The 27,886-nt window shown below is 37.6% G+C and overlaps 1 protein-coding gene across 4 annotated transcripts; it reads left to right on the forward strand.

Annotated features, from left to right (window-relative positions):
- The first annotated feature begins 455 nt into the window (after positions 1-455).
- On the forward strand, positions 456-27,192 carry bbc (choline/ethanolaminephosphotransferase 1 bbc). 4 transcript variants are annotated; one of them, XM_074111146.1, is made up of 9 exons: positions 456-868; positions 3,701-3,941; positions 11,000-11,158; positions 13,141-13,269; positions 16,665-16,793; positions 18,779-18,937; positions 19,649-19,774; positions 20,344-20,482; positions 26,394-27,192. In XM_074111146.1, the coding sequence occupies exons 1-9, from the start codon at positions 657-659 to the stop codon at positions 26,462-26,464; spliced, it is 1,365 nt and encodes a 454-aa protein (XP_073967247.1). In that variant the 5' UTR covers positions 456-656; the 3' UTR covers positions 26,465-27,192. The 4 variants fall into 4 exon arrangements, with proteins under 4 accessions (XP_073967247.1, XP_073967249.1, XP_073967248.1 ...); XM_074111148.1 differs by lacking the exon at positions 16,665-16,793 and having other exon boundaries at positions 458-868; positions 26,394-27,191; XM_074111147.1 differs by lacking the exons at positions 13,141-13,269; positions 16,665-16,793 and adding an exon at positions 15,750-15,881 and having other exon boundaries at positions 458-868; positions 26,394-27,191.
- The last annotated feature ends 694 nt before the right edge of the window (positions 27,193-27,886 follow it).

Consider the following 27,886-nt stretch of genomic DNA (forward strand, 5'->3'; position numbering starts at 1 on the left):
TTCTGTATTACAAATATACACAATGACTGACTGAATGAACGAATGACCCATGACTAACACAGTTTTTACTAATTATCTGAAACATGGTAATTACTTACTATTATTATTTATTACAACGTCCCATAAATTTTACCTACTAGATAAATGTATTGCGCACTGGGACGCTCGTAGTAAATTAAATAAAATTAGACACGGTGCTGCTCGCCAATACTGTTGGCTTGAACTTGGCTTGACACGCTACCGCGTGCCTAGATAGTTTTTAAAGAAAGAAAGAAAATGAGAATAAAAAAATTGATATGCATGTCACGCACTAAATGGTCCCAAATTAACACAACAATATTACTTGTACGAGTGTCTGCATTATCCCCTGTTTTTGGGAGTTTTTATTACTTGGCAACACTGCAATTGCAAACGTCATAAATATTTTGTCTATGGTTGTATCCGAACTACGAAACGTCATCGCCACGACATGAAGCTCACTCGACTTGACTACTTTTTAAGATTAAAAAAAAAGACTGTCTATGCCACGCATGGTGTGATGATGAGATGAGTGTCGTGCGTATCTTTCGTTTCCCGTAAAATCGCGAATATTAACCGCAATAATTAAGTGTAATTTGTTCAGTGTAGTTCTAGGTTTTAATGTCGTGACAGTGAAAATGCAGTTCTATAAAGAAAGGATTTTAAACGCTGCACAGTTGAAAAAACTCAGTGAACACAAATATTCGTGTACGAGCAGCAGTATTTTGGACGCATGGCTCCAGCCGTGGTGGTGCTGGCTGGTCTCGAAGACGCCGCTATGGCTCGCTCCGAATCTCATTACAATACTAGGTTTAATAGTTAATATCGTCACTACACTTATACTGGTCTGGTAAGTACTAGGAAACCGTCAAGCGAGCGGAACGACTTTCGTTTTTGCTTCCGACCGATAGCCACTTTCTATCAACCTACTTACATAGGTCACTGAGCTTGTTAATTGCGATATTGACTAGTTATTGCCGAGCTTCTATTGACTTTAGCTTTCAATCTTTGTTTACAATGTAACGGTGTGGCCATTGGTCGGGAGCGTCGTACCACCGTCTGATAAGACAAGAATCATTGTCTGCCGTAATTCGGACCTATGCAGCATGACTAATCGTAAGATCAAATCGTAAGATTTGTAAAAATTAGGGTAGCTTTTATAGCGTGGATTAAATCAATCATGTGCGCTAAACTTTTAAAGGTTATAATTAGGTTGAAGTTATTAGCAGGCAATGAAATTTACACCTCGAAAGTAATAAACAAATGAATTAACTCAACAAGAGAGATCCCCTGTGCTAACTGGTAGATCTTGTTCATCCTCATTTTGTAGTCAAGACCCTAAAGTTCTCAGAGCTTTCTAGATCAGAACTCATCTTGAAAATGACTAAATAGTACACAAAAAGGACTTCTAAAATTTGTACAGATGTTCTATTCCTGTGCAATATTAGCTTGCAATTTTCCAGTGGCTTCTAACATATAGTTTAGGAAATACTGTTCTAAATCCAAAGCACTTCCATGCTCTTACTGAGACTGTTGTTTCTATGACATAGTCTCTTGCTTAATTCTAAGATCAATGTGAAGAAATTGTTTAAAAGAAGAAAAAGAGTACAGATGACACCAGAGAACCATAATTAGTTGCAGTCCTAAGACCAATCTAATGTCCAAGTATTTGCAATCACATTAACCATGATATTCTACCCTCATTGCCATCCTGTACCAGCTTTGCCTAACCAGTAGCTTGTGATTGTGATCCAGTTCAGGGCTATAAAAATAAAATACTGGGCCACAGCATTGTCTCAATCTTTACATATCGAAAATACAAACTGAGACATGGATGCACAGAAAAACCAGAAAAAGAGACCACTCTCACTCCACCCCCACTCCCACTCTCCACCACCACCACTCTGGTCTCTTTTCTGGTTTTTCTGTGCATCCATGTCTCAGTTTGTATTTTCGATATGGTTTCACGGGATACCCGTAAAAGTAACAAATTTGGAGTTGAAATAAAAAATACAAAAAGACTCCAAATAACCAATCATCAATCTTTACAATCAACAATTTATGACATTTCAAACGCTCACTTCCAAGCTTCACAGATCTATATTGTGTGGACATTGAAATGTGTTTTTTTCTTTTATGCATTAGGACGGTTCAAAAACTTGTGGTGGAAAAATTAAAATGCTGGACCAAGGCATATATAAAGTTTCAGAAACCCTGTCCTATACAAAAATGGCTGGTGTAGTAAAAAAATCCAATTGGTCTGTCAGTTAAATTACAATACAGCTGCTGGTCAGAGGGAAAGGGAATGAAACTGGACTAACTGCCTATCTAAATATTAGTCTATCACAAGCTTATATTTAATTAACTTTTGCCTTGTACAGTGTCCATGTGACATACTTAAATTTTGTCTACTTTGAATTGGGACCCCTCCTGATAAAAACTTGGGGACCATTGTACTCATGACGACCAGATGGCCAAGTGGTTAGAGAACCTGACTACAAAGCGTAAGGTTCGATCCCCCGCTGGGGAAGATATTTGTATGAATAATACAAATGTTTGTTCTTGGGTCTTGGATGTTTAATATATATTTAAGTATGTATTTATCTATGTAAGTATGTTTATCCGTTGCCTAGTACCCATAGCACAAGCTTTGCTTAGTTTGGGACTACTTAGTTAATTGGTGTCAGGTGTTAATGATTTATTTATTATTTTATTTATAAGGCAGGTAATAATTAAGTGTTGACTGCCTAAACAACTAGCAATAGTACAAAAATATTTGCTTACATAAAATTCGGTCAATAGACCATATTCAATATTCTTAATGATTATTGTAATTGTTTAAGTTTATTGACTGTCTGCTCAATGGGCTATAAAAATAAACATGCATTGTGAGTCTTCATAGAATGTATGACCAAATCTGCTTATGTTCTTAGTAAGAATGGCAAAATGGTTGTATTTCATTGTCTTGTTGGTAAAAGATAAAATCTTGATTTAGTGTTGAGCTCAGTTTAGTAGTATGGAACTGTCTAACATAAACAAAGGCTTGTTGACTAAATCTAGACAATTTTTTTTCTGCAACACTAAACTTCGATTTTTAAATGTGAAGGCTGAAAGTGGAAGAATTAGGTTTTCAGGACTGGCTTTAGCCCTTAACAACAAACATACCATGATAAACTTAGTTTAGTTTAAAAATAACCCTCCTTCGGGCAGTGGGGTAAAAAATAAGGCTCTACCATCAGAGGGAAATTTTGCCAGTATCTTGCTGGTATTTGGTAAAAAAGATTCTAGTAAACAAAATAGGAGATGCAAATGATGGATGAACAATAACAGCGCAAATAAAGCTTAAAATCATATTGAACAGCTGTTATATGATTTAAAATGCAGTCTATATAATTTCTAACAGTTGTGAAATGAGAATTAACATAATTTGCACAGTTAAAATTAAACTGAAACAATTCGAAATATTCAGTTACAAAATTAACTTTAAATAATACACAATATGGTTGAATTTTAAAATGAGAAAATTTCGTATTATTTCAGTTTAATTTTAAAGGTGTGAATATGAAAGAAATAATTAACATATATTCTGTCACAGACTTCTTTTTCATTATACTACTACTTAATTATTATTATAGGAATAAAAATAAGCGCTGGTTTTCCCCAACCCCTCTTGGCATTGCAGGTACAGTCCAGATGCACGAACAGACCCCCCAGCCTGGGCATGCGCTCTCTGTGCCCTCGGGGTCTTCGTCTACCAGAGCCTCGACGCCATCGATGGCAAGCAGGCCCGGCGGACAGGGAGCCAGTCCCCGCTCGGAGAGCTCTTTGACCACGGGTGTGACTCCATATCAACAGTGTTCATAGCACTAGGAGCATGTACCGCTGTCAAACTTGGAGAGTACCCCACGTGGATGTTCTTTCAGGTAACATAATTTTATTTTTATTTTATTTTATAGCCTTATATGAGAAATACAGATTATACATTACATTATATCTATAATTTTCCTTAATCTACGGTAACCGATTCTGTGTGCCTTCAGGCAAAGGCCTCCCCCATTTTTAATGAACTAAAATAATTTCTTTGCTCACCCGCGACCTTTCCCCATTTTTCTCCACTCTTCCCTATTGTGTACTAAACTGGTCCAGGTTTTAGTTTTTCCGGCCACGTCTGATTTCATGGGCCCACCTTTTAAATTGCCTACCCCTGTTTCTTTTATGGCCTCTAGGGTGCCATAGAGTTGCAATTTTGCTCCACTTATCTCCTCCTCTAATACTGTTTTCTGGCCCACTTCCATTTTAGTTGCTTTGTTTTGTATGTAACATCAGTTAATCCGGTTTTGTCTCTTAACTTTTTTTTACTTATTTTGTCGATTCTTCTCTTCCTTTTCTGCTTCTTTCCATGGCAAGGTAAACATAATGCTACATTTTTTTTTTCTATATTGTTACCCCCATGAACACTACTTGCGTGTTATCTCTTGCACTCTGAATCAAAATCACATAGACCATTTTCTTTCTGTCAAACAGTATAGGATAGGGATAGAAAGAGATTATGAATATAATTCTGAGAGCGAGAGTGAGCAAAATGTGTGCAGTGTGGGGTCATGTTAGATAGTTACTGACAAAGACAGACTGATATCCATACTATAATAATGCAAAAGTGTGTGTGTGTTTGTATGTTTGTCCGTCTTTCACGTCGAAACGGAGCGACGGATCGACGTGATTTTTGGCATAGAGATAGTTTATGGGCCAGTGAGTGTCATAGGCTACTTTTTATCCCGGAAAAACGAACAGTTCCCGAGGAAACAGCGCGCGATAACCGAATTCCACGCGGGCGAAGCCGCGGGCAAAAGCTAGTGTACATATTAAGATTTTTATTTTAGAAGTTTGGTTTTTTTATTACATCAAGGGGTAGCTTTGTTTTGGAGAAAAAAGGTCTTGGCAGACTGACAGACAAACAGCAAAGTGATCCTATAATTGTTCTGATATTTCCTTTGAAGGTACGGAGTAGTATGGAACCCTAAAAAGTAACCAAGAATAGGCATTACAGAAATTCAAAAGAAATTACATTTAAATCGGCTCAGCAATAAGCATGATGAGGTAGCGTACAGACAGACATACTTTCGCATTTATAATATTAGTAAGCATTTCATTAATGGATTTGCAAACTGATTTACCAAACTTGAGGGTAATTACACATGAGCGGAATATCTTAACATATAAACAATGGAGCATTAAAAATGTAGTGCGTTGTTACTTTCCATATGGCACACTAACCACAGCTGACCTTGCTTGGTTTGCAGATGCCAGTTCCAATTTCAAGGTTGTTCATTATTTCCTTGAAACAATATATTGTAAAATGATTGCGAATAAAATTTTTATCGCCTCACACTTTGTACAAGTGCAAAAGTCTAAATAATTTTATCACTAGTATTATTCATATTTATAGAAGAAAATCGGGCTCCTCTTACCCTGTGGGCACTCTAGGCACGTGCCCAGAACCCCACGCGCAATGGGATCCCCTTGTGGCAGTAAAAAAAATCTTGGGAATATACAGGGTGGAAAGTTGAGATGCGGCAGCAACTTCAATACTAGGTTAAGACACTAACTTTAGTTAAAATGTTCAGTTTTTAGTTGTCTACATACTGTTGAATTTTCTTTAAGCATAAAGGATTCATATTCGTAAAAAAAACAACATGCGAAAGTTTCACTTTGCAAATTAGTACCCTACGAACTGTATGGAAAAAGTTTTCTTTGATTTGTGGGTGTTCTAGTACTCTAACCTTAGTTGGACTCAAAGAGTGTTTAAATCCTTGGTAGAAATGGGGCCGATTGGCATTAAAAAAAAGTCAAATCTGTCGATTATTCTCGCTGACTGTACATTTTATCAAAAATCTGTGAAAGTCGATTGTGATCACTCAAAAAGTTAGTAAAGGTCTCCTAAGAGCATTTTCGCGTAGCAGCAAGGGATCTAGTAGCTGCCCTTGCTGACCCATCTCAACTTTCCACCCTGTAGATTGTAATAGTTTACTCCCAAATTCACGCAAATCTTGACCCCATTATCCTGAAGTGCCCAGGGCCTGATATAGATTAAAGAGCCTTTAAGAAATTAAAGCTGTAAGTACATACCTTTGACATTTGTGACTAATATACGGGTCAGTTAACAATACTCCATGTAAATTCATCATGGAATGGAGCAAATGGTGATTTCCCCCAAAAGTATAAGAAACAATGGCGGCTGGTACATAATTAAATGCAATTCCGTGTAGTTCCATTAGCATTTTATATAGGTTTTTGTACGCATTGTCAGCTTCAAGGTGAGCGAAATTAAGGAGTGTGTAAGGCACTAGTCCTACCACCGGCGACTAGCCAGAAGAGTGTTTTCAGTATTCAAAAATTTGTCACTCTTCGATAAAAGCGATAATTTTTTTAATATTAAAAACACTTCTCGCTACTCGCCGGCGGTAGAACTAGTGCCTAATCGTAAAGTATACACGTAGGCTGTGAATTATAGGCCGATCGGTTTCTAGACTAAACAACGGTTAAAATGCATAAATATTGTTGCGTCTTTTATACTCTTTATACCTTTTCACGTTTTATTGTGCTAGATATTTCCAATAGTTTTCATCATCATCATCAGCCTACAGCAGTCCACTGCTGGACATAGGCCTCTTCCATGGCGCGCCACAACACTGTCTTCAGCCCCTCGCATAATCCAATAGTTTTGGCCCTTATATCTATTAACCTCCGACGCAAAAAGAGGGGTGTTGTTTTGACGCCAATGTCTGACTGTCTCTCTGTCTGTGGCATCGTAGCCCTCAAATGGATGGACTGATTTCTATGCATTTTTTTTAGGGAATTGAAAACCGGTTTTTATTGTATGGAGAAACCCCGGTTTTCGGTTTTTCTCCATACTTACATCAAAAACTGGTTTTGAATTCCCTATTTTTTTTTACCTGAAAGCGAGTTTTCTCGTGGTGATAAAAATCAGTTCAGCCTTTTTTTTGACATTGAACTTTAAAATTAACATGTCGGGGATTTTTCAACTTTTTTATGTTGGTTAGGTTAGCTAACCGTTAGGTTATACCTACAAATCTTTGGTCAGACAGTCGCGGATTTTATTTTGCAGTTTCATTAAAAAATTAAATTCACTTTTAACTTAACACGTGAACTGACCCTCTTCTCAAGCAGTTGCGTTTCCTTTACTCATCGTATCCAGCGTAGTAGCTGCTGCTCAAATCTAATCCAACTTTTTGCGATTCCGCCACAGCTAAAGCGGCCGTCACGCCATTGGCTTGTTAGTTGACAGATGCGCAAACGTATCCCCTCCACTAGCCACTCAGAGCTCTTTTTTTGCTGTCTGTAATTTTTGTTTGACTGTACAGTATTCTCATTCACATTAAATATCCGTAGCAAATTTCAACTCTGTGCCATTAACCATTGAAGGTTTCCGTCCTGCGCAAGCTATCCACTCCACTAGAATCTTTTGATGATTGAGATTATTGTATTTTGGCACCAAACTAAGACACAATGCCAAATTTCAGCTCAATCAGATCGAAAAAAGTGAACCGGAAGGGAAGTCCAAAAATGGTTTGCAAATTGTTAAATCTCAACTGTATACAAACATACGAACGCTAAAAGTTAAAGAAACTGTTGTATAAATATAACCAGTAATTTAAAGGAAAATATTATCTTTAAGAAAGAAAACAGCTAGTTCTTGAAAACTATTAATAGATAGGTAGATAGTAGGAGTAGGGTAATCTAATCTAGACTAGACGCGCGCCCCTTAGCTTTTAGAACAAGGTTGAGCCTGCCAAGGACAAAGTTGTATTTGTATACTACAGCGGTTAGGTTCATTAACATTTGAGCAAGTATTAGCTAAACATCTACCGCAATTCCGAAAACCGACCGTACTGTGTTAATCTTAAAGTTAAAAACGTAACATTCAGTTGGGCGTTCAAAGTCTGAAAGTCATTTGGAGCGTGTGGAGCTCTCATTTGTTTTGTAAAGAATGCCAAGCCGATAAATGATTTACCTTCGTTAAACACACAAAATTATCATATGCGTACAAGTACCTAATGGACAATTAAGACCGTCGTCATACCCAATAGGATGTACATTGGCTTGATGGAAGGTCAAACTCCAGGAGTCGACTGTCGGCTGGAGTTCCGATTTTAGAGAGAGAGAGAGAGAGAGAGAGAGAGAGAGAGAGAGAGACAGAGAGAGAGAGACAGAGAGAGAGAGAGAGAGACGAACGAATCCTCCCAAACGAATACCTAACGCGGCCGCGCGGCCGGCAGGGAAACTTCTCTTAAGATGCTGCCGCAATTTGTAACTAGGATGAGTTGGTGTAACATTTAATCGCTTGAGAAATTGTGGGTAATAAAATAAGTTCTAGAGATGCCGTCGTAAAACTATGGTTCTTCTTTCCTGTTACCCTCTTTTGCGGTACCTATATAGGGTCGAATCATTTTCTTCCACCCACTTCCGTCCTGTGCAATCTGGGTCATCTTTTCCTATCAAAATCCCAGCACAACCATGTCTTGCTGTAAGTAGAACTATTGTGTTATTCGTAAAGTTATGCTTATACTAATTTAATAGCGCGGTAATGTCAACATTCTACGACTCTAGGTAGGTAAATGAGAACAAGCTAACATAATTACTAAAGTACCTGACTAGAATTCCCCGCGTCTGGGTCTGTAGACGATACTATCATCGGAACTCGGACAACAAGTATTTATGATACGAGTATCAAAACAATAGCTATGCCTGTTTATGGTTAGTGCATAATAATATTTATTGTGTGATACTGCGGTGATACTATACTAGTAATTAGGTAAGTCGGTGACTGGATGGAAAGTTAGGTTCTAAAATGTTTATTACTTGAAGCCATAATTTGATTTCCAGGTTTCTCACGATATTTTCCCTCACCTAGCCGTTAAGCCTGCTGTAACATTGCGGCTAATTTGAATTCAGACCTATCTCATGACGTTCGAATATTACTAAACCCCGAAACAAATTCGTTTTTATATTGTAACTGTTATATGTACGGACGGATACTTGAAACGAAACGGCAAATGGTCCGGTAGCGATTGCCGGTTGTTAACATTGTGATAAAACCACGCAACGATATTTGTGTTATCACTGTGTATACAATAATAATAAAATAAAATTTATTATTCAGATAACTAGGATCCATCAGTTGTTAGTATTACTTATAAATATGTTAGGTACAATAAATATGCGCGTTGCGTGCTTGAAAGCTGACAGTCCATTATTTTTTTTTCTCTTCACCTAATTACGCCAATATTTGTCGTAAAATTAACTTCTGTTAGCTGCACATGCATAACAGTGGAATTTTGGGTGTTTAAATCATTCAGAACCTGGGCTAAAACTGGTTAGTAAGCATTTTCCCAGAGATACGACCAAGCTAGATCGATTTGTCATCCCCGAAAATCCCTAAATACCAAATTTCATCAAAATCGTTGTAGCCGTTTCCGAGATCCCCGAAATATACAAGAATTGCTCGTTTAAAGGTATTAGATAGATAAAATATTATTACCCGCAACTCTGTCTGCGCAGAATTCTTTTTCACTATCCCCAGGAACTGCTATTTTCCGGAATAAAAACTATCCTATATTTTGCCTATCATTATTATTATTATTTTTACTCTTTCGGTTCCTGCCCTAAAGGGTAAAGGAATTTGATTTATACATGCAATGTTTGTTTTTGTTGGCAGTTAAGTGTGTCGGTTTCACTGTTTGTGTTTTGTTTGTTTGTAAAATGTATGCAGTTCTGATGGTCCCAAAGGAAGATCAGCGCCGTTCGCACGGGCGGCATTATGCTGATTTGGGACCATTTCGTGACCGTGATACGTATTTTTAGTTTTCTTCTGTTTAAAAAAAAACATGCTTTCTTTATTTCTTTCTATCTACTATGTCCTTCACAGGGTCTTAAATATTCTCCATTCCAAATTTTCTCTAAATCAGTTCACCGGTCTAAGCGTGAAAAGGTTGACAGGCAGACGGACAAAGTTACTTTCGCATTTATAATGTTAGTAAAGTATTCAGCCGTATTAAAATTTGAAAATTGCCTATAAAAACATTGTCTTAATTGTCTTTTCTGACATTCCCTTCTACAGCATCAATTTAATACTTTTCCTTTACCACTCCCAGTTGCCACCAAAGTCGGGTTCATGAAGTGTACTTTATTTCATATTAGCGAATGTTACACAATAAGTATGGCGGTCGCTTTTGGAAATTTCTAGGCGGCGCGCTGCCAAGCGTTGATGCGACCGCGGCCTGGACCACAGCCAAACATATTAATCAATATTTAGTTTTTACCCAAACCGGACTGCTAATTTTAGCAGCAGATTGATACAAAAATCCAATGGGTATCCTTAAAATTCCCAGTATTTAACAATTAATGGCTTTTTTGTTTTTAAAAATCTTGGATGTCGTTAAACGTCTTGGACGTTGTCGGAAAAATGACTATTTTTAATACGCTCTTACTATTAGCGTCACTTGTAACTACATAGTATGTAACGAGAGTTTTGAACTTAATTTTAACCTACTTCTTATTGTGGTAAAATGTGTAGTTCTGATGACAATACAATAATGTGGTGAAATTCGTGTCTGTACTCCTGTCCAGTGGTGGTGTAGCGGTATAGCACGCAGCACGGAATGCTGAGGACCTGGGTTCGATTCCCAGCGCTGGTCTCTTTTCCTGTTTTTTCTGTGCATCTATGTTTCAGTTTGTATTTTCGATATGGATTTTACGGGATGACCGTAAAAGTAACAAAATTTGAAGTTGAAATAAAAAATACAAAAAGACTCCAAAAACAAATCTATTGGTTCATTAAAAACAGTCCTCGCGACACATCTTCGCACATACTTATCTGGTGAAAATGCAGCATAAAGCCGTCCAAAGGTACATTTTTCTTACGTAGCTACTCGCTTACAGTCGTACCCTACCTCTATTGCAGTGCTTCTGCGCGATGACGCTGTTCTACTGCGCGCACTGGCAGGCGTACGTGACGGGTACTCTGCGCATGGGCAAGGTCGACGTAACGGAGGCGCAATACTCCATAATTGCGATCCATCTCGTCTCCGCCACGCTCGGATCTAGCTTCTGGTCCACTCAGGTAATGATGTCTTGGGGAGTTGGGTTGTTAGCACCACCATTGGCCTTATTCTATTGCCTAGGACCTGTATTCAAGTGGATGATGGCCATGTTGTAATGCCCGCCTTCTACTAGAAAAGGAAAGATAATGAGTGGAAGCGAAGTGAGCGGGCAGAAGTAACAAACTTATGACTTCTTGTTCAGTGGAGGACCATCTATGCAGTTCGCAGTTTTAAATCTGTGCTGTGCCTTGAAATTATATATTGTAGTAGATGGCCTGCAGAATGTTGATATTTATGACCGAAATTTTCCAATGATATAAGTTAAATTCTCATAAAGTTAGCCGTACTTATGTCGTCCACTTTATTATAGGTCCATGGTCTAGAACTTAGACACATAAGATTTTGTCCTTTATATGAAACTGATGTCCGATTCTAATAAGCGTGTTCGAAAGGGATGAATGCTTTATGTCCGCAATTAGCGGTCAAAACAAACATTAACCGACTTCAAAGGCGAATAACAATTAATTAGAATTACTGAATCAATTTTGGTACAATTTATATGAGACCACTGAGAGAGAGAGAACAAAAAGAACAAAAATACAATCTTCGAAATCGGTTATCGAGAATCTCCTTAAAGTCGGTTACGAATTAAATTCGTATTTGGAAATCTCAAATGAAAGCACTTTTTATCTCAAGGCAATTAATTATAACTTTGATGTAACTTTACTGATCTTAGACAGCACTTACTTAATACTTTTTCAATTGAGAGGCTGCTAATGCTAATATTGAATGTATGAGAAAAAAAAATGCTTTTTCAGGATATAAAAATAAATGGATAAGAAGGACCCAAATATGGGAAGCTTTTATATGCAATTTTTTTACCACGATTATACCCTGTTATGCAGATTTGTAATAACGCTCGCCTCAATTTACATTGCAAATAAACAGATTATATTCTGTGGTTAATAGTAAAGTTACACAAAAGTTTATTAAATGGGAAATCCTTTTTGATGTACCTGTTTAACGATCAATTTGATCACATTTGATTAATAATACAAGGATCATTGACTGACTTTTCTTGTTGGATGCCCCGTTTTCATGTTTATTTAACAAATTAACAAAAGCAAGTTCATTGTAAATGTATTTGTTTTGATGAAATGTTAGTCGTCCTTTAGTCACGTTTTACGTAACTTACACGTAGTGCCATAAAAAGGTTTGTTTAAAAATACCCACATGAAATCAGTTAATATTGATTTTAAGCTAGTTTAGTAAGCTACTTGAAGATGGAAATTGTTTATTAGTTTATTAGCGATAAAGATAAACTGAAAGGACAATAATAAATACAATTTAGTTTGTTTATTCTAATAGGTTACAATGGCATTAGGTATACATTTAGGATACCAAGATATCTGTGAAATTGAGAATGTTCTTTTCGTTCGCCTTACCGAAATTGTAGTTACAGTAATCATCGTCTTAAACCCACTCTATTATGTTGGAACAACTTCAGCCTGAAGGACGCGGCGGCTGAAAGAGGCCTGTGCATTTACGCCGAGTTTAGACTTGCAAGAAAAATAGTGCAAGTTGTATTACATTGCGGCGCTCGATTGACCACTACAAACTCGTTGGCTTTACGGCCTCGCAATGTAATGCAACTTGCACGATTTTTCTTGCAAGTCTAAACTCGGTTTGGCCGGCTCGGCTCAACATGTAAAGCGAGCTTAAACTACAAACATTAGCTTCAATTATGTCAATTTCACAGAGACTTTGCTACTCCCAGTATACGTTATTAGTTGCTCTAGAATCTAGATCATAAGTTCTCAACCTTATTTTGGTTTATCGCCCACTTTTAAAGCTTCCCTTTATTTACCTACTAAGATCGCCTCCTAATTTACTCTGAGAGTTCTATTGCCACTGTTTCCCTAAAAAGCCTAACAAGGGAGTGTTATCGCCCACATTGAGAACCTATGCTCTAACTAAAACTAAGCAACTTGATCGGGTTCAGATTGGCGGCTCCATAGAGCTGCGATATAGTCTCGCCCTGGCCGCGCTCGCGGGCACAGCGCTGACCGTGGGCACGCTCGCCACGGCCATCGTCGCCGGCGGCGTCGGCAAAAACGGATCCACCGTCGCAGTGAGCATCACAATTAACATCCGCCCGCTGCCCGCTACTGAAGCATTTGTCCTTTATACCTAGTTAGATTAAACTACAGCTGTAAAGACCAGACTAGTCAGTCCCTATACAACTGACGTTCTTAAGAGCGTTTATTCCTGCTGAGCTGGCAACGTTGCGTTTTTGTTAGTTTTTCTCGATTATTCCATAAAAATCGAATGAAAATTAAAAATGTTTTCTGATAGAACACTTCTTAATATATAATACGACTTTTATATTCTTAAAAAACGAATTAATGTTTATGACCGGTTTTTAAAGAAAATAAAATTCTATAACGAATAATTATTGGAGTAGACACATTAACTTATATATTAAGAAGTGTTCTATCAAACAACATTATTCATTTTCATTCAATTTTTATGGAATAATCACGAAATACTAACAAAAATGCAACTTTGCCAGCTCAGCGGGTATAAACGCTCCTAACCAGTCACTAAACGTGTGTCAGTGACGAGTTCTCTGTTTATTTCGCTTGTCGTGTAAAGACGTGAGCGGACTGTTACGCATATCATTTGCACTTAATAAACACTCATTGCTATGGGATTCGCGGATGGACCATATATTTCTGTTACAACCAGCCACCAATATTATCATCCCTTCATTTCTAGGCAGCGGGGTTTGCTTGCAACCCCCATTTGTGAGCGTGGCTTTATAATACTGTTCACAGTGTTAGAATTGGAAAACTAAATTCACCGATTGTGCTTGTAGCCGTCTTGGCTAAGGCTTCAAGTTAGAAACATTTTGCAAAAGTTAAAAGGCCATATTGAATTTCTGGTTTATAAAGGCGAATACAGGAGTGATGGCTGCGTTTTGCATACATTACGATCTTAGCTTCAGATGTTTGATAGCAACAGGAATTTCGTTTCTAAGCAAATAATGTCCGAAAACGGCAATGTGTCGTGGAATTGCTTGATTAGTTTTCAACACTGTTCTGAATAACTTTGTATACGATGGGGACAAATGCTTCACGTGGGCGAAAAACTAGCGAGTTGAGGGCAAGGTTTGGTGGGATTGGAGATAGGTACCGCTAGCCTGTCGTGTTTAGTATTATAACTTTAGGCTTGATCTTATTACGTGTTACATCGCTATGCACGTCACGTCTAATGGTATTTTATACAAAATGTCCATGTCCAAATGAAGTATTTGTTATTGTCCCTTTGTTTGTCAAGCATACCGATAACTTGAAACATGATTGGTGGCGAATTTGTATGTTAACGTATCTCCAATGCCGCTAATTTAATAAAGGGTTGTGAATGCGTTGGGCTTAAGTATACATTTTATAAATTATTATTTAACATAGAGTAATACAAAGTGGTAGCTAGGTAGGATAGTTATTGTAGTCTGTTATAAAGTATCGGCTCTTACACGAGACAGCTTCAAGGTTCAAGTGTCGGGTGTAAGAGCCAGTTTTTTGATTCGCTTCTTTTGTTTGTTGATTACGGTTAGTTCATCGCTTATCATGTGGGTTTTTTTAATAGCATGCCCCGTTCATTTTATCCAATGATTTGTTTATTAGTAAGCTCCTGTTATTTTTTGATTTGTAACAATGATCATGATCAGTCTAGGGTATTTAAAGGTACTCGTTGTATGTAGGTTTTGGTATGTAATTGTCATGTGTTAGTTATTGATTACATAATGATTACGTGGCTGCGTCGCCGGATTTAATTTCACCATCTCAGTGGGTCTTCACTCATCAATCATTTGGGATTCACCACTGCCAAAATGCAAAGTTTTACTGGCGACAATGTTTGTTCAACTTAAGACTGTCCGTATATTTCTATCTCAATTATTCAAAGCGTTATGTAATGTTTTTAATTGTAGACATGACAACGGATTAGTATATGTGTTTAATCTTAAAAAAATGTCAATAACAAGTTCATCCAAGGACGAAAATAAGTGTCTAACTGTCACCCGTGTCACTTACTCCACAGGCACTGCGTCTAACATTATATTCTAATATTTTAACGTGGATTCCAAAACAATATGTCCGCTGTCCTCAATCAATCACAATTTACCAGGCGTGTGCTGTAAAAAATTGGACACTAAATGGCTGCCTATTTCTATTTTTTTGAGAATCATAATTTAAACACGTATTTTATATTACGCTACTCCCATGAATGTCGATCTTGCTGAGTAAAGTAGTACCTATCATTTAAAACGTGATCCACCAGAGACCATTCTCACATTGTCATAGTGGTTTACTTGTGAGGCATTACGATCTCGTTGTGGCTTTTATTGTAAGCCAGTTTAAACGATCAGTCACGCTTCAACTGATTCGATTGTAAGTCAAACACCACTAAATATTTTTTCCATGTTTACCAAAGAGTACTCTATCCCCAATTTACAAAAAGTGACACGTGTTTGTGAAGTCAAATCAGTTCAATGTCTTCCTATTGGAAACTACGTAGCTCTTGCTCAAAATAACCACAGGCTAATCACAGATTCCGCATACTTCGGTGCCATGCAGCCTGGCGGTCATAGCACTGGGTCTAGCGGTCCAGATAAACTTTGCTCTGCAATTCGCGGCCGGCTTCCGGCGTAGGGGATGCGGCAAAAATGGATCCACAGTAGCTGTAAGGCTCCCGACATACGCTTAGTGATTTGAGGAGGTTCAAGCGATTACTATTTGAAGAATCTGTGAAGGACTTTAAAGCTTTTTTGGGATTCGTAATGGCCTGAACATTAGCAAGTTTTGTTGAGTTTTATAATTTTGTTTTTTTAAGGAGTTTGCGGTGGTGGCAAGTGGAATGAAATATTTTCTAGAAAAAGTTTTTCATAATAAGCCATGTAAATCAGCTTTTTTTTAAGATGGAGCAAGGCGCTTGGTAGTAACGGTTCCTCTTATAGTAATCGCAATTTAAAGATTTAAATTGAGTGTGTATATCATGTATAGCGGCTGTAATCGTTATAATGACTTAATGACCTCGTCAAGCGCTAAGTTTCATTGTGCTAACAAATGTGGGAAAAAGTTTAAAAACTGTACAAATTTTTAAGCGGGAAAGCTCGGTCGGTTTTGGTGTGAATCCTGTAAATAATGCCAAAAACCTTTTTTAATTAATGCATATCAACAATACAACAGTAATTACATACTATACTTTACGAATGTTTGGGCAAGCCTCTTATTGAGTAAATTTACACGCATTGTTTATTATTCCCTCTTTAGTGTACATTTTAACCTACCGAACGTCGAACATTCGTCACTAACCGTTAACAGTGAGCCAGTGAAGCAATGAGTGAAGACAGCACATCCTCCTTACAACAGTGTTGGTTCATTCTAATAAATAATGGCATGTCTGTATTTTGTTTCTGTTATGGTTGCCGCGTTTCCGGCCGGGTTCACGTCTGCGCCGATACAGTTGCTGATGGGCGTCAACCTGAGCTTGGCGTCCAATTGTGTGGTCGTCCTCTTGTCTCTCTACCTCGTACTCGGATACCTTAATATGATAATGAAGGGCGGAGTCGGGAAAAACGGCTCGACCGTTGCAGTAAGACACCTGGTTTACGCATTGTGACGTTAACACTTGACAACAATAACCAGCGCACAGATTTGTACTAACGCGCTGCCCCGTAACAAGCTCGTTACAGTTCTGAGGCCAGTTTTGTTGTAGTTTGTGCTGTGTTCATTGTTAATTTGTTTATGGATGAGTCGGGTGTTTGAGGTGTTCGCTGCTAGTCGGTTGACGCTTCGTTTAGTTCTGCTCGAAGACATGACCCGAGCAATTTTCTGTCAATTGTTTAAAACTTATGACGCTTCAATGCAGCCACATGCATTGTATATACGAGCACTGATGTGAAGTTGAATAACGCTGGTCAATAGAACATTGCTCTGTATTTCATTTTCGGTGGCTTCTTTGGTGGATGGGTCAAAATACATTAAACTGTAGTAAAACAGTATTTTAGCTAATTATTAAGCAGCAGAACTAAACAAAGTAGATGTGATATATGTTGTCAGTAACGTTTGTTCTCGCTTACTCATTTTCACTCGCTCTTACTGCCACAGCTTTTTTAACTGCATGAGTTTTTATTGCATGAATTAAATAGACCTAAGTATTTTTATGTAAATAAAATTTGACGTTTTTAGAATGTCCTCAGTCCAAATGTAAGCCAATATGAGTGTGATGACGCAATATAAGTGATGGATGTCCCGTTGAATTGCTTTTTGGTTTGCAGATTACTGATAGTTTGTCTGCATTCCATCCTCGACTAGCAATTTGTTTAGTGTTGCTTAAATTACTTTCCGATTGTGTGCATTTCACACAATCAGAAAGTTACGAAACAACAAACCACATCAGTTGTCGGTCGCACTTAGCATGTGCAAAGAGGCCACGTTAAAAAGCCTAGTGTTAAAAATTTTGTTCACAGTAGGAATTGACTCAAAACATACAGGACGTGCCAAAAGAGTGATATTCTAATTAAAACAGACAAAATAGAAACTGTAAAAGTTTTATAAAAAAGAAACAATAAAAAATTTGATATCAAACGATGGACCAGCTGAATATTACGTCATTGCAAAATTATTCTTCACGGATAAAACTACTCAAGTAAATGGCAAACGAAAGTTTGATAAAAAAAGCTATGAACAATTTTCTAATCTAGGCGGAAAAACGGACGATATGGCTCCACGCGCTCCAATATTTCGAACGACTGAGCCAAAGTTCACATCAGTGCCCTTAGTGTAAGTTTTTGGTTACAAAATACGTCTCGATCGCGTTCGCGTTTAAGTCTCACTTTGTATGCAAACACGAACAGCGCCTCTAGCGGAACGTTTGCGATGTTCGTGTTTCCATACGAGATGCTAACGCGATCGAGACGTATTTTGTAACCGAAAACTTACACTAAGGGTACAGATTTCGACTCAAATTATTAGAAACTAGAATATTTTTAATGTTTTATTACAACTCCGAATAATTCAAATTCAAACGACGTGGCCACCATAAAACTTTATTAACGACAACATATGAACTATAAATAAAATCTTAAAGAGTTGATATTGTGAATCAAAATTTTCTGTAGACGTGACCATCATATGGAAGTTGATTGGTTATTTCAGACATGGAAAGTTAGTTACACTTGCTACTGTGTCATTGGTAACATGGCCGACTAAGGGGTAAGAGCTGTTACGCTTGTGCCACACTATGCTACTAACACGGCTCGCTCTGCTCGTGTTGCTATACGATGTGCGATAAAGCAGCCATACAGCTGTCTCTTATACCGATCATGAGAGAGAGCAACGCACATGACGAGTAACGTAGCCATTTTATGTCTGTCTCCTTTACTCCCGATTACCTATTCGTCAAATATGGCGGAAGCATCAATGATCATCCGTTTTTCCGCCTGTTAAAATACTTCATACTTTGATTTGGTAATACTCATTACCATTAGCTTTTTTTATCAAGCCTCTCAAATTTCCGTGTGTTCTCCCTCCATACAAGAACACAGAAGGGCCCGGTACATCCGTTGACTCCCCCAGGGCACGAGTATCCTGTCCCCCGTGATTCCCTTCTCGCTGGTGGTGGTCCCGGCGTTCATCATATTCCAGAAGTCCGAGTCGCACGTCTACGAGAACCATCCAGCGCTCTACATCATGGCGTTTGGGATGGTCGCCGCTAAAGTCACCAATAGGCTGGTGGTGAGTACGATTTTATAACTAATTTTGTATGTTGTTCTTTACTAAAAGAAGTAACGGAATTCTGCATGGAAAAATCATAGCCTATCATAATTAGCTGGCATAATTTAATATCTTAATTTATGAAAATGCAAAAATCTTGACTTACTCTATTTAGCACAAAAACTGGAGCTAGAAATCTGCTTATTTCTGTTAGGTAGCTCTAATATTGTGACGTCCGTTTGACAACTTTTCCATTTGTGACACGTTTGTGATCCTACTAATATTGTGAGTTTGTGAAGATGTTCGGATGCTTGTTACTCAATCACATCTAAACCGCTGAATAGATTTAGATGAAATTCAGTATATAATTTGAGTCCCGGGGAAGGACAAAGAAGTGTTTATCCCGGAAAAGTGCATAGTGCCCGCGAGATAGCGATGAACGAATGCTACGTGGACGAGTTGGTTAATAACTAAATGGGTCGATCTCAAGCGAAACTGTAACGTCAAACGGACCTCGCAATGCTTACGCCATCTAACGATATTTTGCCTGTCAAGCAACCTTCATTTTGCGTAGGTAGAGGCTCTAAACTACCTCTGTAATTAAAAGGAAGCGAGTACTTAGATATGGATTTTGCAAAATTTCTACAGAATCGGAGAAAAACTCGCGCACACTTGGCAGTAAATTGTTGCAATATCATGGCTCATATAAACTATTGTCTCGCTCGTTCCCAGGTGGCGCATATGACGAAGAGCGAGATGGACTACTACGACTGGTCGCTGCTGGGGCCGGCCATGCTGTTCCTGAACCAGTACTTCAATAACGCTATACCCGAGTATTACGTGCTGTGGCTTTGCACGGTACGTACCTGCTTCGTAATTATTTACTAGCTTTTACCCGCGTACTGGGACTGGGGTTTCCGTGATAGCTTTTGTCCCGAAAAGTTGCAGTTTACGGGAAGGTAGCGATAAAATATAATGCCTCTTTGTTGAACGCAATATTATAACTATAATAAGCAACGGGTACATACAACAGGTAAGTAATAAGTGCATAGAGGAAAACTATAGCTTCACAGCGGCCTTTTCCACTATATGGAAAAATATTTTTTAATTTGAGACGTGTACGTCGTGATTTCTAATAGATTCGATATTCGCCACTATTGATACGAGGATGCTTCTTCTTATGTCTCTTCATTACTGGAAGTCGCGTACGTTGCCAAGCCAGAACTTCTTTCTACTCTCAGCACGCCTCTTTCCCTCCACTTTGCCCGTCATAATTAATTGCAGCAGTTGCAAGGACGCTGCTATGGTTATGCGATAACTGTCGATAAGCCAAGAGATGGGGGTTCAAATACCAACTAAAGAACCCGAAACTCTTTCGCTTTAAAAAATGTATGGTCTGTATTTGTCTGTTTATCGTGAACTTCCAGATATGGGTATGCGTGGACCTGACAAGGTACTGCGGCCAGATCTGCCTGGAGATCTGCGAGCACCTCAAGATCAAGCTGTTCCGCATCACGCCGGTCGCCGCCAAGCCCAGCCCCGCGCACGCGCACCACGACCGAAACGGTACGAACGCGAGACGCGCGCCGCCGCGCAAGCGGGGCAGCCAGACCTAGAGGGGGGGGAGAGTGCAACGGGATACGGGTAGACTGTTGGGGCAGCCGGAGAAACTGGTGTCAGACGACGCGTAAAATGAGGCAAAGGCTACTGGTCCCACGTTCAATGTGAATATTAATAATTGGATCAGTCAAATTTTTAAAGTAGCTCGTTGACTCCTGGGCCAATAATTTAAAGTATGATTTCGCACAGCTAGATTGAAAGGGCACACACACACACACACACACGCAAATATCACGCCTGTATTCCCAAATGGGGTAGGCAGAGCACACGAAATGTTACAGCTTCGGAATGAAAGGGCATCTCAAACTAATACAGCATTTCGATCTAGGTGTGCGATTTTATGGGGAACAAATACACCAAAAGTTAGGAGTTGTGACAGTTATAAGCCAATTAGGTACATCAAGGCATACTAGTAGTATGTACAGTGGAGTTCGTATATTTCTGACCAAAAATTCAATCAAAAATATCTGAACACGCTTCTGTGCGGTTAGAGTTGTTAACATATTTTTGATCAAATTTTTGCTCACAAGTTAAGAACTCTACATTAGTACAAACATTTTACTAAGCAACTGTGTCATTGTTGTCTCCTGGGTCACGGGACAATTAAAAGCTGATCCAATTCATAGATAACCTAATTAATAGTTAATTTGCGAAGACCTTTTAACTTGCCACTCAGCTGCTACACCCCTCAGAGCTACGTATGTGCGACACGTATGTGTTTTCTTGTCTCCTCTACCTCCGATACCTTGATACGTTTTATTACGACGTTTAGATATGGTGTCAGTCGCTTCCACGCATGTCCTAGAAAAAGACTAGTTGTTTGATTACAAAAAGTTGAGACATTACATGCGTACAGATGTTGCAGTGCAATAATATCGAACTTGACACCCGAAAACATCTGATATAAGTATTCCGGCAATAAGAATAAAGTCGCGTTAAATGTTCTTGAGCGCTTTGTCCTATTAAATGTTACTGTCGCAAACTGAAGAGTTTCTTTGTTTACCAAAAGGTCGGAACTCTTATAGTGCGAGCAAGATTTATAAAACATAAAAGTGGGTTTTAATTTTGGAAGCGTGTCGTTTTGACGAATTTTGACGATCCGATCAAATAGCGAACATAATTAGTCGATTTTACTTTTTAAAATTAACTACCTTGTATCACGTTGCACTCTGATTATCTCTAAAAGCAGTTTGATACAGTTTATAAGATATATAACAACCTTGAACATTTTTCATGTGAAACAAATTTGTGATTTTTCAAAGTTGGTATTACTTATTGTAGTTCATAAATAATTCAAATTCAAAAACATTTAATTCAGACCTACCTCTAGAGTTTACAGTACCTTATTCTATATTAGTTAACTCTAGATTTACATAATGTTATATACAGAGCCTCTGGATTCCATATGTACTGAATCCCAGTGTTTCCAAAAAACGCAAGCATAAGTGTCTTATAATCTGTGTCAATCTGCCTTCGTAGAGTGAGAGGGACCTCACATTAGATTCTCGGCGGCTTTGGGATGCACAACATTTTATAGCAATAACTAGCTATAAAACATAAGTTTACGTGTAATAATTTCATTTAGCCTCGAACTCTGTGTGACGTTCATAGTTGTACTTATAGTAAAAGACATGGAAAGTTCTGTCGTAGATTAAATCTCGCCAGTGATTTCCGAGACCTTCTGAGTGCCCGATGTTGCCAAGTGTGGAATATAATTGGTGTCAGGAATAGTGGAATGTGGTAATACCTCGAGACAAATGCTCTCTTACTGTAAAATGTTTATATTAACTGAAATTCAACACCGATTTGTTATATTTTTTAATCATGTATTAAAAAACCAGTAGTCCAAAATGTGTAGTTTCAAATATTATTTTTGCTACTAAACCGGACTGGTTTTGGTTGGTTTATATTGTTGATTTTGAAATGTTAGTGATAGATACCTACGTGCCGAGTATCGAAACGTGAACTTAATCGATTGTTTTTATTTATTAACGCTGGAAGCGAAATCAATCACTTCCGTGTCAAACGATCTATTATTCATCTATTGTTATCAAGTCAACCTTACTAGGTACAAACTACGCCCTATTATCCTGTAACATTACGATTAACATCACCATACTTTCCCAAGTTGTGTTACTATGTGATTTTTAGTATAATTTTGACACAGTATACCGTTGTTTTAGATTTCCGACGCGTAACGCATGTTAGTAATTGTTGCCAAGTATACATAGAGAGCTGTGGGCAGTGAGTGGGCGCATGACTCGCGTCGAATTGTTATTTTTTTAAATTATTCTAGTGTGAGTTGGAACCCCGATGAGATTTTTAACCTTACGAAAATGTACTATGCTGAAACGTTAATATACTGTTAAATATTTTCCAACTTGAATTGTGTATAGTATCACAGCTAGATTAGAAGCTTGAATCGAGTAGAAACTCTATTCTTATATCCGTAAATTATCCCCGTATGTCATATTTATGTCGCGAAAGCGAGCTAGGAAATGTAAATTGTCTAATTCTAGTTATAAGTTGTGCAAAACTAACATGGTTCCTTGTACGCACTATTTTCTGTGTATTTATTGCGTCTACTAATGATACAATTAGTGAGAATAGTGAGTACAGGACTACGCTACGCTATTCTGTCTCTTGTTTGAACTGAAAGACACTTTTGGTGTTGGCTGCATCTATCTGAGTAAAAACGCATAGAAGAGAACCTACCTGGAAGTCCTTTTGGGCATGTCCTGGGTGTGTAATTTGAAAATGATTTATATTTATTTCCGAGCATTTGAATGAAAACTGCTCAAAACGGAAAAGTGATAGTGGTAGTTTTGATATGCATCTACTATTTTTAATATCCAAAAGAGTTACATGTTGGCGATTGTAGCTGAATGTAGCTGTCACATGACACCAGAAAGGAACCTTGTACATTATATCGAACGAAAATAAATCTTTATAAAAAAAATGGATGACAACCGTCCAACGGACTTGTGCATATCAAATTACAAGTCAATCTGACCACTGGAACGATATTTGACCTAAACAAGGTAACAAACAAACATTACAAGTTAAATGTTTGTAAAAAATAGATTTGCTTCTAGTAGTGTTCACAAAAAGGAAATAACAAAGAGTTCTATTTTGAACGAATGGACAGTAACTATGAATGTCGCGGATAATAAATCACTTTTATGCGTTTTTATATCTCTTATCGTATTTATAGCACTATAATTCTTGAGATGCGTGAGAGACGTGTGCTTGGCGCTTGCAGTTAGATCAAAGTCTCTTAAACTATCTAGTCTTAAAAACTGAATTATATTTTATTGTTGGTTGGCCCTTCTTTGGTTCGACTAAGCAATACCGCTAATTTATCGCGGCGATCCTTTTCTCACAGTTTTAGTTAGAGAAGGATGTTATAACTTTGAAACGGCATGTACTAGGCAGATATAAACGTTTTTTGCAACTCCAAAATAACTAGAAATATGGTTAACAGTTTTTTAGTCTTACATTTTGTGATATTGTAGTAAACGTAGCTAGGGAGTAATTAGGTCAATCAACTTAAAGTGTAGCTCGTTGTCATCGAAATTTCTCCTGGGTCACTCATTAAAAGTGTGATTTTTTTAGGGTACACATCCACCAAAAGTTTGGATATCTGACAGTTCCAATTATTTCTTGGCTCATCAAGGAATGCTAGTAGTATACCTACATAACAAATATTTTTCTAAGCAACTGCATCATGATGTCTCCTGGGTCACGGAACAGAATATTTAACAACGCCTAAAAGTTGATTGATCCGAATATACGTCTTTTACTTGAAACTTTTTTTTTAATGATTTGACTTATAACCATTTCTGTCTATGGTCACACGCCAAGACTTACGTATTCTCTTTGGTGGGTATCCATGCAATCTTTAATTTGGCCCGTATAATATAAACGAGGAAGTAACTTCATAGTTATTTTAGAGTTGCAACTAGCGTTTTGATAGATTTGGATCAAAAGTTGCTCAACATTGCGTTTGGGATAGTTAGTAGTGCTAAGTGTATATATGTTATATATTGAATGTCACGACACAAGCTGGCTGTATCATATTGACGTGTTTTTTATGTGAAATATAAGCAAATGTACATTTTCGAAGAATTGTTTCATTAGTCCTTTACACGGACTAACTATTTACTGAATGCGTTTTGTTTTGTCGTAAAATTTATATTTATTAGGTAGCTCATTGAGTCAATTTGAGCTTGACCAAGTTGCTCACAAATAATGGTGCCTCCAAATTTACCCCATTATTAATAAAAACTTGTTTGTTACACTTACAACTTCATCTGTCACTTTGACATTTATTTCTTCCCCAAATAAAACAGCTTATTTATGAATAGGAGGTTTAAGGCATTAATAAAATATGAATTCAATTACCATAAAATTAAGGTAACAAAAACGCTTTTTAAGTGAATAATTAGTCCGATGTACTTTATCAACTTATAATCTTCCAATTTTGCAATCAATGTCTCATTCAAGCACAGATTGCTGTAAGTACAGTCACCAGCATTAATATCTGCCACAGCGGAGCGTGCAAAAATATCTGACACGTCCTTCCGGCCCTAGAAATAGAGTCGTATCAGATATTTATGCACGCTTGTTGTGTCAGATATTGGTGCTGGTGACTGTACCTAGAGGTTCATACAAAAAATATGATCAAAAATAAGGTTGAAATGAAAAGGAATGACTGACACGCACAGCGCTTGTTTCCAGATATATTATTAACAGTTGACGCTACGGTTGGTGGAGGCCAAGGTCAGTGGGGTTGACGCTTATTTGCACTAGCTGTTTGTTTTATGTAATTGTTTTTGATACAGTAGCTACAGTATATCTGATGAATTTAGCACAGACGTGGTTTGAAATGTAATGCACGAAGCTTACAAGCTTGTAGGTTTGCCGAGGATTGTAAGGCTCAGTCATGGCTGTGTACGGTACTGATGTGAGCGTCTAAACTGTACAATGAATAATGGTAAATCTCTCCCTATGCCCGCCGCGCATTGTGGTGGCTGGGTCGTGCGGAGTTCTCGCGTTATACATCGCGTTGATTTATTGTTTCTCTTGGCTATATTTGGTATAAATTCACTTACACATCGTGTTACAATATAACTCGTAAAAAAACAAACACTTTTAGTAACACCGCACTTTGAACTACACAATAAATATCATATCAGGTACCATCAGCCAAATAAGTGGTCTATCAATTTTTAAACAAGTTCCTATCAAATGAGTATGTCGCTGAAGTCGAACTTTCAAGTTGACAGACACGTCTATTGGCATTATTGTTTTAAGACATGCAAACGATTATTAACTTTAGAGTGGTAGACCATATATTTGGCGGATGGTACCTGAAATGCTATTTATTGTGTAGTTCAAAATAATTTAGTCAAAAGTTATTGTAGATAGAGCACAGCTGTTTATTTTATGTTACGGTCTGCACATAACACCCATTATTGCTCCACGTACAATCACCTGGATTAATATCTGCGACAGCGGAGCGTGCATAAATATCTGACACCGTCCTACCGGCCTTAGAAATGCGTCGTATCAGGTAATTTATGTTCGTGACTGTACAGATGCCAACAATCCAGTCCAGTAGTAGCATCAATGCTCCCCATGCAATGGTGAGCTTAAAGTGTTGGTGGCCGTATGCTTTATAGATATCTTATTTTTATAAGCATCAGTATTAGATTATTTTTTCATTTTCATTAACAATATTGCTTTCTACTGTCCAGCATGATTTTCCTTTGCTTTTACTAAACATTTTTATGGAATTCGGGTTGTAGTTAAAAAAAAAAAACAATTTTAATTTTCGTTTTTTTTTCTTTTGCAGTGACGAGTGACAGTGACAAATCTGAAACAGAAGACTCAGCGCCGCTAATAAACAATAACAGTATTAGTTAATTGTCATTATTTAAGAACAATAACGGGTGTGGCCTGTAATACGAGCAAAAAATTAAAACATAGATCGTCCTCGTCAAACTGAACAACATTAGTTCAGTGACTTAAAAATAATGGAGTCTTTGAATTTTCCTTTTTTCATACAAATTAAATACTGCTATCAATGTACGCCATCCTAGAACCCAACTGTCGTCGCCTGTCACCCTACAAAGATCAAGCATTTTGCTTTACATTGCTTCTTTGAATAAACTTAAAAGTGTAATAAAAATTAAAAACTAATTATTTTCAAAAGTCGCTGAACTAATGTTATTCAGTTTGAGGAGTATGATCTATGTTTTAATTATTTGCTCATATTACAGGCCACACCCGGTATAATTACTTACAGTTTAAAATGGAAAAAAATATTTATAATAATATCAAACTTTACTGGTGTAATTGTTATTTTTGTGTCAGCGTCTTTTTTAAGTTTGAGGATCCTATAGATTTTTACAGCGAAACTGAGCTTAATATTAAAACTAGATTTAATTTTTTGCTGCAAAGCAGTCTTAGAACAAAGTTTCTACTTCAACATTCATTTCGCTCATACACTATTGTCCGGAAAGCTAAATCGCGTAGCTAAGCTAAAGTAGAGGGAGGGGGGATCATCTAGGCCCTTGTACCACAAAAGTTACAAGTGCTACAATTCTACAAGATTGTACCATTTTACTAAGATAAACTTAACAATTTTATAGATTTGTAGTTACAATTTTAGGGAACATAATGAGAAACATGAAAATAAAGAGTGGGTAGTTATTATAAACAAAACAAACTTAATCTTAAATTCAGAGAAAATGGCTAGATACATTTTTGACACATAAAACAAGTTGTTGTTTCTTATAAGGACACGTGGAGGAAGCAAGTGCTAGTAGGCGCTCGTTGACGTAGGTAATCCTCCATTAGTACTATGAAGGTAATTTTATTCCAGAACCGCAATACGGCAAATTACTGTAAAACAAGGAATGTCAAAAACTACTAAACGTGATAATACTCTACGCAATGTTGAACACAACCGTCATTTACCTCCGCTTACTTGTAGCACGCACCGCTGCACCTCTCACTTCGTTGTATATTCTTCAAGTAGGTAAGCGAGAATAGTCAAAACCAATTCATCATCTAAGATCTCATCTCCGATGTTCGAAATTCGAATGTTGTAATAAAATCGACTTCGATCCAAAAATTAATGAAACGCTCGCATACGCCAATAGTGTGAGCATATTTTGTAGGCACATATTAAAAAAATGTAGCGGCAAATACGTGACTTTTTTCCTGAAGTTTTGTTTTGATATCGTTTACAACGATATACCTAAAGGTCCGAAGCATAATAAATGAACCGATGGTTACAAGGTTACAGAGACATGTTACACTAACCTCATTCACTTCATTAAG

Source organism: Choristoneura fumiferana, chromosome 2, assembly GCF_025370935.1.
Source record: "Choristoneura fumiferana chromosome 2, NRCan_CFum_1, whole genome shotgun sequence".
Taxonomy (NCBI): Eukaryota; Metazoa; Arthropoda; class Insecta; order Lepidoptera; family Tortricidae; genus Choristoneura; species Choristoneura fumiferana.